Raw genomic sequence first — 16269 nt, 5'->3', positions numbered from 1 at the left:
CTTTCAAGAATATCATCATCAGGAAGTTAAGGTTCAAAAATCTTCTGAAATATATCAAGATGAATAGTTTCTGTGACTTACTTCTGTGAAAAGAAAAGTCAATAAATTTTTTATTTCAGCATCCCAAGTCACACATTTACTTTAGGGGAGTTCCTCTGCTATTCTTCTTTATGCAGGTCATGCAATAATTGGATGTGGCAGGGTTTTTTTCAGTGTCGAATGCAAAATTTTGTACACCGATGTCTTGAATATGTTTAGTCTTTGATATCTCTTCCATAACTGATAGTGTAAGTTCCATCATCATCTAATTTCCTCATAGGGGTTCTCAAACTGATTCAATGCTTTCACTTCTCTCCTCATCACACACACACACAGACTCAGTTTTTTTAAACTTATTCACCAGTGCTTCAATCACATTGTCTGTAGGAGTCTGTGAAATCTCCTTGAAAAGCTTAGTCTAATTTCACAACACTTCATTCCTTTGATGTGGGATGTTATAACAAAAATTGACTCTTGAATATTCGTGACAAATTATGGCTCTAAAAAAAACATTTAAAAATGAATATTTTATGTAAAAAAGAACATATATAGTTACCATAATGAAATTTATTTGAAAATCACACTGTTTCACCAAAATACACGACTTTCAAGGTGCTGTATAATGTGTAATACGAGTGAAATGTAAATGAAAAAAATAAAAGATAAAAGTAGGGAGTGTGGAAAGTTTGAATCATTGTGAAGTTTTCAGAGATGGTCTTAGTTGGGAGGATGAATGGTGAGCAAAAGTGAATAGCTTACAGAGAGAGAAAGATGCGCTAAAAGAGGAGGTGGAATGTCTTTGGAATGAGTTGAGAAGTGGGAAAAAAGAGATCATGCTATTGGAAATGATGAATGCAAAGCAAATCAGAGTACGAGTGAAAGAGAGTTATGGGAATAATAGTAGAAGAGAGGGAATGAGAAAAATGCGAGGGAGTACAGGAACCAGTGATGGAGAGATACCAGGACAGTGTAAGTAGGAGAACAAAGAAAGAAAGTGTTAAAGGAGAGAGAGAGAGAGAAAGTGAAGAATGCAGGTGAACAAGGAAGAAACAGAGTGGTAAGAGATGTGATATATGGACTCTTGATGATCCGTGATGTGCAAGATAGAATGCCTGAGGAATGTTTGCCTAGAGGAACGATAGAAAGTGTGACTATGGCAATTATGTGAAGTTAAAGGGTGGATGAGATGATTGTGATGGTGGGCAGGAATGATTTCAGAGGCAGTGTGAATCAGGTGGCAAGAGATCTGAAGTTCATGCTTGAAGTTGTATGGAAGAGGACTCAGAGAGTAGTGAGTGTGTTGTCCAGGAATGATAATGCAGAGCTGCAGAGAGGAGCATCGATAATGAATAGTATAACAGCCAGAATATGTTGAAAGAAAGGATTGGATTACGTGGATGCTTGGAAGGCATTTGAGTACAGAAAGGAACTGTATGTGAGAGACAGCTTGTATTTGAATGAGGAACGCATCTGGAGAGAATACTGTTCTCTGAACAATGCAGGGAAACTAGAATTACCAGGATGGATGGTAGCAGGGGGGGGGGTGACCTCTTGTAGAAATAGTCTTAGATATCGACTTGGGACAATCCCATGAAGGGAGGAATTGGAAGGGTGAGATATCATTAGTGCTTGGAAAATTGTGAAAGAATATTTATTAGCAGCAATAGTAAGGTGAATAATGAAAGTGAAGAGGAGGACACAATTTGGTGTAAAGTGGATGACAAACAATAACAAACAGAAACTGCAGGTTAAGAAGAGGCTATGAAAGAGATATAAGAAGAGGAGTGGATAGCAGACGTGTAAATAATATAAGACTCAGACCAGGAGAGTAACCAGTATAGTAAGGAAGGCAAAACTGGAATATTAGAAGAGATTGGCTCTGAGATTCAAAGAAAAGCCTAAGGAATTTTTAGTTATGTGGCCAACAGGAGGTGAAGTGATTGTAGAAGAATGACATTGTTGGATAAAAATGGGAACAGAGTGACTGATGCAAAGGATATAGTGGAATTGTTCAATGAAAACTTTATTTGGGTATTTCATCCTGGAGGAGTAGGTTTTAATACTAGAGGGATAGGGCAGATTCAGGGCACTTCCTTTAGAAGTGCAAGAGGAGAGTGTATTTCAAATACAGTTCCACTGACCTGGCTTTCTCAATGAAAGTCTGGCCAAGGGAAAGGTACACAAGGAGTGGAAGGAGGGTAAGACAATGCCACTGCATATGGGTGGTAGCAGACTGGAAGTGTCAAATTATAGAACTGTTTTCTAGGATGGGCCTCTCATGATGAGTTTTTTGACTCTATGGAGGCCTGCATAATAATAATAATAATAATGATATAATAAATTTAGTTTAATCCATTATCCAAGTGTAAGCAAACAAAGTTTGCACCTGAAAATATCTTCAGGACTGAGGTAAGGTAGTATATCCCTTGGCAACTCATAGCAAAGGTGGACCAAGCTCTTATCACTCCTTGTCTCAGTATCTCCCATAATGCAAAGCACATCTCCTTGCAGACATGTATATTGCCATGCATTAAGGGAAGGGCCACTACCCAGACCAGTTTTGACCTTTATTGAGGTCTCATCACTGGGAGGCAGACCCAGAGTGGTGATACTAAGGCAAAAGCAATGGAGAGGTCATATTTACCTATATGAGTTGCAAACCGGTGTACCATCTTATTACTAAATTACTCTGGATTTAGAGAAAGATGCTGGAAGTTTATTTTGCACTTGGTTAGACTATAATAAATTTAGTTTAATCCTTTATCCAAGTGCAAGAAAACAAAGTTTGCGCCTGAAAATATCTTCAGACTGAGGTAAGGTGGTACCTCCCTTGGCAACTCGTAGCAAAGGTGGAACAAGCTTTCATCACTCCTTGTCTCAGTATCTCCCATAATGCAAAGCACATCTCCTTGCAGACATGTGCTTTGCATTATACAAAGACGTATAATGTCTTTGTATAATGCAAACATGTATACTGCCATGCATTATGGGAGATACTGAGACAAGGAGTGATAAGAGGTAAGGGATGTACCACCTGAGGTAAGGTGGTACATCCCTTAGCAACTCGTAGCAAAAGTGGACCAAGCTCTCATCACTCCTTGTCTCAGTATCTCCCATAATGCATGGCAGTATACATGTTTGCATTATACAAAGACATTATACGTCTTTGTATAATGCAAAGCACATGTCCGCAAGGAGATATGTGCTTTGCATTATGGGAGATATTGAGACAAGGAGTGATGAGAGCTTGTTCCACCTTTGCTATGAGTTGCCAAGGGATGTACCACCTTACCTCAGTCTGAAGATATTTTCAGGCGCAAACTTTGTTTGCTTACACTTGGATAAAGGATTACACTAAATTTATTATAGTCTAATCAAGTGCAAAATAAACTTCCAGAATAATAATAACAACATTCAGAAAAAAATAATAAGTTTACCTGGATGTTCTCGTATTCCCCTTTCAATAATTTCAGCTATGTGTTTGAGTGCTAATGCATACTGCTTCATCCGGTAATGACAAAGAGCAATGTTATAGGAAAGATCTAAAATGTTGAAAAACCAAAGAGACATGGATTATTAAAAATTTTGTATTAAAACAAAAAAAAACAAACACTGCTTTTGGTTGAAAGCCAAATGGCTATTTTTCTGGCATCCCTTGTTGTTCAACTGCCAGTAAGCAAAACTCTAAGATCGAGAACTACGAATCTATGAGTTTCATATATACCGAAAAACTATCGGCGAATCCAGGTGTAAATGACCACTTGGTAGTACAACACCAAGGCAACTCAAAGCAAAGGTGGAGCAAGCTCCCTCACTATCCTTGATATTTTCTCATAATGTAAAAACACAGCCCCTAGGGGATGTAAGATGCCAGAAAAATAGCCGTTTGGCTTTCAATTTATGTTATAATATACAAACACACCTTTATGGCATTCGTATAGTAAAGGTATGTAAGTTCTTTTCACTTAAACCTTGTTATCTTCCAGGTCTACCTACTCACTGATGAGACCTCAAAAAAGGTTGAAACCGGTCTGGGTAGTGACCTCTCCTCATAATGTAATTACAGTATTACATCCCCTAGGGGCTGTGTTTTTACATTATGAGAAAATATCAAGGATAGTGAGAGAGCTTGCTCCACCTTTGCTTCGAGTTGCCTTGGTGTTGTACTACCAAGTGGTCATTTACACTTGGATTCGCTGATAGTTTTTCGGTATACATGAAACTCATAGATTCGTAGTTCTCGATCTTAGAGTTTTGCTTACTGGCAGTTGAACAACAAGGTATTTGTATCCCCTTAATTATTGCTTTTGATTTTATCAAAATTATCTATTTATCAAGCAATTCCATTATACTATATCATCAGATAACTGCATTCCAACTGTCATTTAAATTCATTGGACACTTAGTTATTTTAATTCATAAGCATTAATTAAACTGTAAATTTGTAATCATATTTTTTAAATTCATAATACAAGATAGTTAAGAATTAGTTTAACCACCTATACTGTTCCTATCTGAATGTTTGGTTGCCAACTAATTTATGTTTTTAATTCAGCATACATTTGGAAAATATAAAATTCTTAAACACAAAAAATGTGAATTCTTGAAGATTTTAATCTTTAACCCAGGATTAACAATACATAATTTACATGATAAGTAAAGATTCTCAGTGTTCTAATTTAATCGACAAAGGTGTGACCAAGCTTCTTTTAATAAGGTGGTTAGTGTTTGTCACATTCTTTTGTTAGTGCCTGCCTAGAGACAACTTGCAATAAAAGGTATGCCTAGTAAGTAAATAAAGTATAATTTTTGATAATGACTTTCGGTTTGCATGTTTTTCCATTGAGCAGTAAACCCTACTTCTTCAACTTCAGAATTTCAAGATCACACTACTGCTGTATATGCTTAAGCAGAGACAGAACAACAACACACATTCATGTCAAGAATGAAAAACTCTTATACAGCAAAAAGCACATATAATGCAATCAGTTTACCATACTTGCGTTTTCATTTTAAAATTATGTTACTGCATTAATTTCATGAGCTATTACACAGAATTATATAAGATGAAGTTTTGAAATAAATAAAATCAAAGCATAAAATTTATGAGTAGTTACTAATGTATGAATTTCAAAACCATGTTAGATCGAAGGCTAAAGCAAATTTAAACATTTAGACAGTTAAAATTTAGACATTTCTTCAGGTACTCGAGAGTACAAATCCTGCAAACATTCGAGACACATAAAATATGCCTAAAGATTTAAATTATCTCTTTACAGTCCAGTGATATAGCCAAGTTAGCACAGCTGTGCTATCGTGTTATGTTGCATTCAACTGTTATCTTTTTAAGTGTGATGGTAATTCTTTTTTATTTCTGTTGTTGTTGATTAATGATTTTAAAACTGTATAACATAAGAAAAAATGGAGAAAAAAAAACAATATAAGTTTGTCCTGAAATCTGGCAATCTGCTGGAAGAGAGAGAGAGAAGAACAAGGAAGACAAGATACTTACCCAAAGTTCTCTCTCTCTTACTCTGCTCATCACAAAATGAGATAAAAATATGCAGTATAATTATGTATGTAGTATATAGAAAATGTTGTTGTACTTAGATTTCCATGGTTTTTAGTAACATACATGTCAAAATTTTCTGGAATCAAAGACTTGAAGAGTTTAATAACCAAATTAAATATTTCAATCTACTTGCACATCTCTGTAATTAGATTGAAATATTTAAAACCTGTTTCTATGCCTGTTTTTTTTCAAAATAATAAAATAAAATAAAATAAAATAAAATTTAACATGACTAGAGAAAAAAAATCATTTTTAATAATCAAATTGCTGATATTTACTCTCAATGATTTAAGTTTCAGTAAGGAAATACCGTGAGTAGACATATTACTAACTATTATAATAACGGAATTAACTCATGTAAATTATTCTTTATTTGTAGAATTTTCACCTGAGTATCACAGGCATCATCAGTACAGGTACAAGGCTAATTAAACAATAACTGTTATATTCACAGAGCACCACCCAAGTAGCTAAGGTTAAATTTCCTAAATTTATTTAATTATTATTATTATTTATTTATTTATTTTTAATTTTTTTAATAATTTAAATTTAATTATTTAGTTCAATTCAATTCAATTCAATTCAATAATTCAATTATAATAATTAAATTTATTTTTTATTTTTTTTATATAAATATATATACGTGTATACAATTATATGTTAGGAAAGATTTGCTGCTTTATAAAGTGCTATCTCCCACAAGGGGGAAAGATGTAGACCATCGGATCTGTTTAGGTTAGGGGAGTGAAGTAATGTTTCACGTTTCTTTGTATAGCCATTCCATTAGGAACCGACTTTTGTGAATGACTTTTGTCTTGTTCCACTTAACTCTGTGTCTGGTGTTGATGGCATGTTCTGCAATTCCAGACTGTTCGGGTTCAAGATACTGGATGTACGACTGGTGTTCTTCTAACTAGACCTGAGCTGGTTAGAAGAACACCAGTCGTACATCCAGTACCTTGAACCCGAACAGTCTGGACTTGCAGAACATGCCATCAACACCAGACACAGAGTTAAGTGGAACAAGACAAAAGTAATTCACAAAAGTCGGTTCCTAATGGAACAGCTATACAAAGAAACATGTGAAACATTACTTCACTCTCCTAACCTAAACAGATCCGATGGCCTACGTCTTTCCCCCTTGTGGGAGATAGTACTTTATAAAGCAGCAAATCTTTCCTAACATATAATTGTATACACTTATATATATTTATATAAAAAAAAATAAGAAATAAATTTAATTATTATAAACAAATTAAAAATAAATAAATAAATAATAATAATAATTAAATAAATTTAGGAAATTTAACCTTGGCTACTTAGGTAGCGCTTTGTGAATATAACAGTTATTGTTTAATTAGCCTTGTACCTGTACTGATGATGCCTGTGATACTCAGGTGAAATTTCTACGAATAAAGAATAATTTACGTGAGTTAATTCCATTATTATAATAGTTAGTATTACTCTCAACGAGTCATGCAGGATACCATGATATATCATTAAATTTTCATTATTATCAGTTTCCTATTGATGAGGTCCTCCAGTACCGTCAAATCTAACATTTAGGTCTTTCAAGACACTACCAATAGCATTAAATCACTCGATCTTGGTCATCCTCTGAGTCTTCTTCCTACCATCATACACCTGTTTTGCTAACTTTTCCTATTCTTTTTAAATTATTATTATCATCTGACCTCCATGGAGTCAGAGACTCATCATGGGAGGTGCACACTACTCCACACAATGCTCATCCAACTGTGCCTTAAATTGATTCAATGTGTCCATATTCACAACACAATCAGGCAAAGCATTCCACTTTCCAACTACTCTCGATGCAAAGAACTCGCTCCTCAATCCTCTGCTCACACTCTCTGTATACAGTTTCCAGTGATGGCCTCTTCTACCCCCACCCTTCCCATTCTATGAAAAGTTTCTTCCATGTCAACCTCATACCACCCCTGACTAGCTAATATGTCTCAATCATATCCCCTCTCATTCCTCCTATTCATGAGGCTTTGAAATTTACATTCTCTTAATCTGTCCTTGCACTCCACATTCCAAACACCACTGACCATCTTTGTGAATCTTCTCTACACCCTTTCCAACATATCTTCATCACCATGAAAACCTGACAACCAAATCTGTGCATAATAATCCACATGAAGCCTGATCAAGGCCTCATATGGATCATAATCTCTCTATTTCTGCATATCAGGATACTCCGTATCATCGAGATTATCCGATGTGATGTCTTCACAACTTGTGCAATGTGGACCGTGAATTTCAGGTCCATGTCCACCATCACTCCTAGATCTTCATCCCCTCTACTTCCGTTAAAGTTTTCCAACCAAGTGTGTACTTTGCATCCCATCGTTGCTTACCAAATCTCAAAACCTTACACTTTGCAACACTGAATTGACAGTTCCACTTACCTGCCCATTCATACAACTTATTCAAGTCCTCTTGTAAGGCCATAACATCTGCTTGACTCTGCAATTCTCTCGCAAGTTTTGCATCATCTATATATCACTAGTTAAACCCATCCCAATATCATTAAAATGCAAATTGAACAACAATGGTCCCCAAACTGACCACTGCAGGACACCACTAGTGATCTTTCTCTTTCAGGATACTGCATCCCCATATACAACCTTCTGATACCTATCCAACAGCCAATCACTGATCCAACTCAGAAGTCTGTTATCCAATCCCGCCTGTTTCAATTTATATAAGAACTTGTTGTACGGCAGTCTATCAAAATCTTTTGCAAAATCTCAATATAATCATTGCATATGCATCTCCCTTGTTCAAGACATTTTTCACCTTTTTATAGTACATAAGTAAGTTAGTAAAACATGATTTCCCTTTAACAAACCCATGCTGATAACCACAGAGAATACTGCTGTTATCAACCCATTTCTGTATCCTTCTCATCTCACCAGTACCTTCACCATAACTCCAGATATATATACTGGTCTATAATTCGAAGCTACGGCCTTATCACCTTTATGCAGTGGAACAATTTACCTCCTTCCACTCCCTTAGAACCTGTGCTATTGTAAGACTCTTACTAAACAGGCATGCCAATGCCATTGCCAATTCCCTGGAACATTCCCTTAAGATGCATGGTGATATGTCATCAAATTCTATTGCCTTATTGACATCAAGGTTATTTATTTCCTCAAATACCTCCTGCTTACAATTAAGCCATTCTCTCCTACATCCTCTACACTTTCACTGAATACCTCAACAATGTCTTCTGCAGCAGTTACCATTCTACCATTTTCCTCATCTTACCATGATCGTTCTTCCTTCTACTTGCCACATATCTAAAAACTCTCTAGGAGTTTTCTTCGCCTGATTTGCCAATTTCTGCACTTTTGTTTTCCTTACTAACTGAGTCACTCTCCCGTAATATTCAGTTCTCAAGCTGCATTTATTTTCTTACCATTCAACTCCTCGTTCCATGCTATAGCTCCAAGATGTCTCCTAAGCTTGTCATAATCACCAGACTTATAATTCCATATATACCTTTCCTCACAAAAGTTCTGCATATGACTAGCCACAACCCCAATTGATCATGATCATTCTCTCCAACTGGAGGAAAGTGTGAAACCTTACTCGCAAATACATCCTCTGACGAAATGATCAGATCAAAAACTCTCGATCCTTGTGTGCCCTCCTTTATGTGTGCCTGAGATAACTATCTCAGAAAGTTCAGGAGTTCTTGAGAGATAACTATCTCTCAAGAACTCCTGAAATTCATTTTCCTTATTCCCAAATGCTATCTCTTCATTCCAATCTATACCACCATAATTAAAATCACCCATAATATCTTCCTTTGTTCACTAATCCAAGTTGTTTATACATTTCTTCATCACCACCGGCATTTCCAGGCCTATAGCAACATCCAACTAAATGTGTCTTCCTGTTAACCTCCATGTTACACAAAATGCTTTATAATCATTGCCACTATTTCTCTCTTTCATGTCTACCTTATGTTGACATAAGTCCCCTGCTACCATCAGCAGGATGGCCTGTCCCTTCTTGTCCTTACTATCCTCACAGATATACTCATATATATATATGATCAACTTATACTTCTTGTAGGGAAGAACTATGAGAAGTAGAGCTGATGCAAAGGCTTTACAAGAGGAACTGAATAGACTGAGTGAATGGGCACAGGAGTGGACTACCAGTTCCATTTTGCAAAGTGTAAGGTATTGAAATTTGGAAAACAAAGATGGGATATACTGGAAGAGGTGAAGAAAAGAGATCTGGGTGTGATGGTGGAAAGGGATCTAAAATTTAGAGGACACATTTCTAAAACTGAGGATAGCACAAGAATTCTGATAGCAATGATGCAGAGGTCACTGATCTGTAGAAGCAAGGAGATTCTGGTTCCATTATATAAGGCCTGTGTATTAGGCCTCATATGAACTACTGTGTATAGATTTGTTCACCTGGTTTTCGAAAGGATGAAGGGGTATTGGAAGGGTCTGGAGACAATTGACTAAAGTGGTTTCCAGTCTCTAGAATGTTGAATATGAAGAAAGGTTGAGAAGATGCAATTTACAGTCTTAATGGATAGGAGGAGGAGGAGGGAGTGATATGGTAAAGACATATAAATTGATTAGGGGTTCATATCAAATTAACGTTGAAGAGGGTTTTTCATGAAATGTTGGGGGGGGGGGGGGAAGAGAGAGAGCAAGAGCTAATCTCTGGAAGCTGCATTAGGAGCAAACATTGTGATGTGAGCAAACAAGTGAGAAGTAGGTTTTTTGCATGGAGAGTGGTGAATGAGAAATGCAAATGTATTTAAGGCACAGTATGATAAGCTATGTGTATAACAGTAAGATCCCATGATGAGACTCCATGGAGGTCTAATAATAATAATATTAATAACAAACTATACTATATACTACACTAGTAGTTTACATTATACCATACTGTATACTACTAGTGTACTGTTTGACTAATTGCTCTCTTATTTCTAAGTTTATTCAACTGACTTCCCCTACCAACTTTGTTCTTTTTTTTTTTTTTTTTTCATATTTAACTTGCATCTTAACTAAAAATTGTGCCTAAAGTTGTGCAAATAACTGAAATATTTTACTGTGTCTATACCTATTTTCAGTTTTTTGTTGTTGTTGCTTTTAATTACTGATTTTCTTTTCAAATTTGTAAAAGCAGTCATTTAATTTAGTTAAAGATTCCTGAGAACTTGTTCTGGATTTAACATTTGGGAATATAATATCATCTAAATAAACAGCTGAAATAAATCTCTCCAATTCTTGATGTCTGGTTTACTGGCAATTTCTTCCTTATCATGCAACCCTGACATACACTTAATTTTACATCAAACCAAAAATAGAATTTACACCTCCAAGAAAGCTTAAAAAAGCGTAACAGATGATTTTCTAAATTTCTTCCTTATCATGCAACCCTGACATACACTTACTTTTACATCAAACCAAAAATAGAATTTCCACCTCCAAGAAAGCTTAAAAACGCGTAACAGATGATTTTCTAAATATACTGTATTATTCCATAATTATATAAACTATATCTTTCTGGATACAGTACAATACATTAATTCAATGACAAAATTGATATTTCTTTTTAGATTCATATTTTTCTTAATTTTTTTGGATATTTCAGTAAAATATTGTCATTTATTTTTATCCCAAAATCCAAATTATCATTAAAATTAACCAAAAAAGTTGTTGATTCTGTAAAATCAACAGATTTTACAGAAAACTGGTTTCCATCATCACATCACATTATATTTTAATATAATGAACTCTATTTGCAAAATATCAATATAAGTTCATTATATTAAAAGTTATTCTGCAATGTTTTGATGTTGCAGGGATTGACAGAAAAAAAGACATCACTTTGAAAATATTCAAAAATTTAAAAAGAATATCCTTTAAAATTAATTGCCATTTGTTGCCAGCAGTTGTACAATCTCCTAAAAATTTCACACTGAAATTATTTGGAATTATTGAAAACTCATAAAAAATGCTCATACATATATTTTAAGTTTGACTCTTCTTTAGTTCAAATATTCAATTATTTCAAGGAAGTTCTTATACTTTAGGCATACATTATCTACTAAACAAAAATGTGCCAGTTTTTTTACAGACTATATTTCTGTCAAAATCAAATCTTTGCTCCCAGTATGCTAATGCAGAATTATAAAATAATCTCAAAATCTTCTATAATTTTCCTTCTCTCTGACAAATCCAAATTTTTTTAAATGCTGATTGTTCATCATGATAAACTTTCAACTTCTATCTTAAACCATTCATTATACTGAAAACATCTAACAGTAAGCAATTTCAAAACAGCTATTAGGTAACATTGGCTGGAAGCATCATGAACTTGAGAAACCCTGCAATAACACAATAAACTATTTCCTGTCCTTTAGTGTTACATGGTGATCAGCATTCATTTTACACAAATTATGGATGCTACAACCGTCATCATCTTAACACTAATTATGGGTATAGACCATATTGGTCTGTTCCGGTCTCATTATCCATCCAATATCCTTTATTGAGGTCTATCCTGCTTTCTCTTTCCAATTGGCTTATATTTTAGTATTTGGATATCGGGTGTTGGCTATTTGGTTTACATGTTCAATCCATTTTTGTTTATAATTGTTTAGTTTTTCTTCTATTGATTTTGTTTTTAGTTCTTTTAAAATGTCTTTGTTCCTTTTTTGAACTAATAATGTGTATTTTGCAGTTCTTCTCATAAATCTCATTTCACTTGTTTTTATTCTTTGTTTATCTTTGTTTATTACCCAAATTTCACTGTCATATAATAATGTAGGCACTGCTAAAGTATTGTATATTTTCAAGCATGTTTCTTTTTGAGTGTTCTATTTATTAGGACTATAATTTGTAAAAATTCTGAAGTTTTTAATTTTATGTCCTTTTCTCCTTCATATGATATTTCACATCCAAGATAACTGAAAGTATTTATCTGTTCTATTATTTTATTATTAATAACTATTTTGCTTCTAACTAGAGTTTGTTCACAAAATGCCATTGTTTTAGTTTTATCTATGGAAATTTTCATTTCAAACTATTCTACTATAATGTTTAAATTGTGTGGAGTGCTTAAGGGTCAAAGCTGTATAACTGAGAGGAGACCTCCACATAGCCTTTAAAGGAATGTGGAGAACCGACCAGGGCTTCTGACCTAATGTCCAATCCTCACCTTCTCGTGGTGCACCCTGTTGGGTATCTACTTTGATACTGAACGAACGAGGATGGGCTGGCAATTTGGGATTTAGCCCACCAAATTGCATTCTTATTGGTTAAACCAAAATAAAAAATGATGGTACAACATGACAAAATTTCATGCCGGCTGGGGCGTCGCCCGGTTAAACAAGGCCCCCGTTGTTTTCGCCAGGGAACCAGGGCGAACAGCGAAAAGTCAGCTACTGGAACAAATCTGAAAACAAACCCCAACTCAACATCACCAGAGTTAAAGATCGGTACTATCAACGTAAGAAGCCTGAATGGCAAAGAAATGGAGCTGGCTGAGGAATTAGATAAGTACCAGATCGACATAATAGGGGTGACTGAAACAAAAAAGACCAAAACTGGTGAGATCTTTCTGAGCAATAAATACAAAATGTTATATTCAGGCAATAACAATCAAGGAAAAGAAGGAGTAGCCATAGTATTCAACACAAAATACGAGGCTAATCTTCTTGAATGGCAGTCAGTCTCAAGTAGAGTAATGTGGGCAAATATGAGAATGGGGAACTGGACAATGAGACTTATTTGTGCCTATGGTCCCACAGAAGGTTCTACTAAGGTAGAAGTGGAGGAATTTTTTGAGGCTTTAGAAAAAGCAACTGACACAATGAAAAAGGAAAAGTTGGTCCTTGTTGGGGATCTAAATAGTAGAGTAGGAAATGATTGTGAGACATACAAAAATATTTTGGTAAAATTTGGAGAAAAGAGCAAAGCTAATAATAATGGCAAATATCTGTTGGATTTCTGCTCAGGTCATGGACTGGTTATTACTAACACCATGTTCCAACATAAAAATGGGCACAAATTCACATGGAGAGAAGAGGCTAGGAATAAGAAAAGTCTCATTGACTATGTTATTGTTGATAGTGATGTTTTCTCCCTGGTGCAGGACACCAGAGTGTACAGAGGATTTGAAATTGGAAGTGATCACTATTTAGTCTTGAGCAGGATAAAATTGAATTTCATATTGAAAAGAATAACATGTAAGAAAGTTTTAAAGCGAATAAAAGTTGAGCAGCTATCAGATGTAAACTGTAGACTAAAATAGAGAAATATTATTGAAAAGAAAATGAAAGAGTTTGAGAACAGGAATCAAACCTTGGAGATTCAGTGGCAAACTCTGAAGGAAACATTGATTGATTCTGCCAGAGAGGCATGTGGTGAGGTTGTATGCAAAGATAAAAAAATCAGAACTCCCTGGTGGACACAGGAAGTTAAAGAGGCAGTGAAGGAAAAGAAGAAAGCATATCAAAAGTTCCTGGCAAATAAGTCAGCTTTTACTCTTACAGAATACAGAGACAAATGTAAGAAAGCTAAACAGTGTGTAAAACTAGCTAAACAAAAGTCATGGGAGGACTTTGGCAAGAATATAGAAAATAAATATCAAGAAGGTGGCAAAATATTCTGGAGGTTGTTGAAGAAGCTTAGGAATGGAGGAAAGAGTGCTGTAAAAGGAATTAGAGATCATAAAGGTGAAATGAAAACAGGAGAAAAAGATATCCTTGAAGTATGGAGTAATTACTTTGAAAAACTGCTAAATGAAACAAGCAGTGATGACAGCACAGTGATAAAAAACACTGACCAGGCATGCAGTCAGGAATACATATCCATACTTGAAGTAGAAAAAGCCATCAAAGGCTTGAAATGTGGAAAGGCAGCAGGAGTAGATGATATTCGACCAGAAATGCAGAAGTATGGTGGTATAAGAGTCTTACAGTGGCTGCACTGCATAGTTCAGAAAGCCTGGACAGAGGGACGAATTCCCGATGATTGGAGTAGAGCTCTCATAGTACCCATATATAAAAAGGGAAATAAAACTGAATGTGAGAATTACAGAGGTATTTCCCTACTGAGTGTTCCTGGCAAGATCTATGCAAGTATACTTGAGAAACGGTTGAGAATACTTGTGGAAGGAAAGCTTGGTGAAGAACAAGCTGGATTCAGGCCAAATAGAGGCTGTCAGGATCAGATCTTCACTTTACGACAAATAGTCGAGAAAGCATGGGAATATAACAAAGATCTGTATTTAAGTTTTGTCGATTTGGAAAAGGCATATGACAAGGTGCCAAGAGAGAAGCTATTCAATACGCTGCAGTTATATGGTGTCAATGGGGCATTATATCAAGCAATACTTAGTCTTTATTTGAGTTGTGAGTCAGCAGTTAGAATTGAAGGAAGTACAGGAAGATGGTTTAATGTTAAATCTGGTGTGAGACAAGGATGTACATTATCCCCTCTGTTATTCATTATCTATATGGATCACATTATGAAGGAATGTGGTATTAAACCTGATATCAAAATTGGAGATGTTAATGTCAGCTCTTTGCTTTATGCGGATGATGTTATACTTCTAAACAAATCCGCTACAAGTCTGCAAGATTCTCTGACTAAATTGAATAGCTGTTGTAATAGATATGGTATGAAGGTCAGCAATAAAAAGACAAAGACAATGAAAATAGGCAGAATCATTGAAAATGTCAACTGTGTTGTGAATGGAGAACCTGTGGAACAAGTAAAATATTTCAGCTACTTAGGCACAATTTTTGCTGAAGATGGTAAACTAAATATAGAAATAGACAACAGAATCAGCAAAGCTGGTATCGTGGGAAGTCAATTGAATAAATTCATATGGAATAAGAAAGAAATTAGTCGGAACACTAAATTAGCTGTATACAAGACTGTGTTCAAACCAATTTTAACTTATGGATCTGAGAGCTGGGTCAGAAGTAAAACACTTGACCAAAGACTAGAGACCGCAGATATGAGAGTCCTGAGAAAGATTAGAGGCGTGAACAGATGGCATCAATGGCAATATCATATTAAAAATGAGGATATTAGGAAAGAACTTGACATTGTCAGCATCCAGGAATGCGTTAGCAGAGCTAATCTCAGATGGTATGGTCACTTAAATAGAATGGGAGAGGAAAGATTAGCAAAACAAGTGTTCTCTGGCAGGTTGGCAGGAAAACGACCCAGAGGAAGACCAAGATATAGGTGGATTGATACGGTACAAAGTGCCTTAGACGATAGAAATATAAGATCTGATAATGTTGGAGTCTTGACAAGTAACAGACTGATTTGGAGGAAAATTGTAGATAGGAAGTTAGTAATGATGTAATTTTTTCATGTAGTACTGTCATATCCTGTACACCCCTTGAGGGTACATGGCAGGAATTTGATGATGATGATGATGATGTTTAAATTGTATATTGCTCTTTGTAAATTGTCTTCCTTATCTGATATTAATACCTGATCATCTGCTTTTGTTATTCTAGGAAATTTCTATACCTTGATTGTTTAAGGTGTTCCACTGTATTAATATTTCATTAATGTAAATATTGAAAGGTGTGGAGACAAAGGGCATCCCTGTCTTACTCTTTG

The 16269-nt window shown here is 35.2% G+C and overlaps 1 protein-coding gene across 1 annotated transcript in view; it reads right to left on the bottom strand.

Annotated features, from left to right (window-relative positions):
• Ttc30 (tetratricopeptide repeat domain 30) overlaps positions 1–16269 on the bottom strand; it is a 232626-nt gene that overhangs the window by 138615 nt on the left and 77742 nt on the right. Inside the window, exon 7 of the mRNA XM_090397606.1 lies at positions 3477–3581. Coding sequence (XP_090253732.1) covers positions 3477–3581 — 105 coding nt within the window. The remainder of the gene's footprint in view (positions 1–3476; positions 3582–16269) is intronic.

Source organism: Typopeltis vanoorti, chromosome 9 (assembly GCF_054136105.1).
Source record: "Typopeltis vanoorti isolate ZY-2024b chromosome 9, IOZ_Tvanoo_1.0, whole genome shotgun sequence".
In the NCBI taxonomy this organism is placed as follows: Eukaryota; Metazoa; Arthropoda; class Arachnida; order Uropygi; family Thelyphonidae; genus Typopeltis; species Typopeltis vanoorti.
The sequence above is the reverse complement of the archived record's forward strand: the minus strand, read 5'-3'. Positions and strand labels throughout refer to the sequence as shown.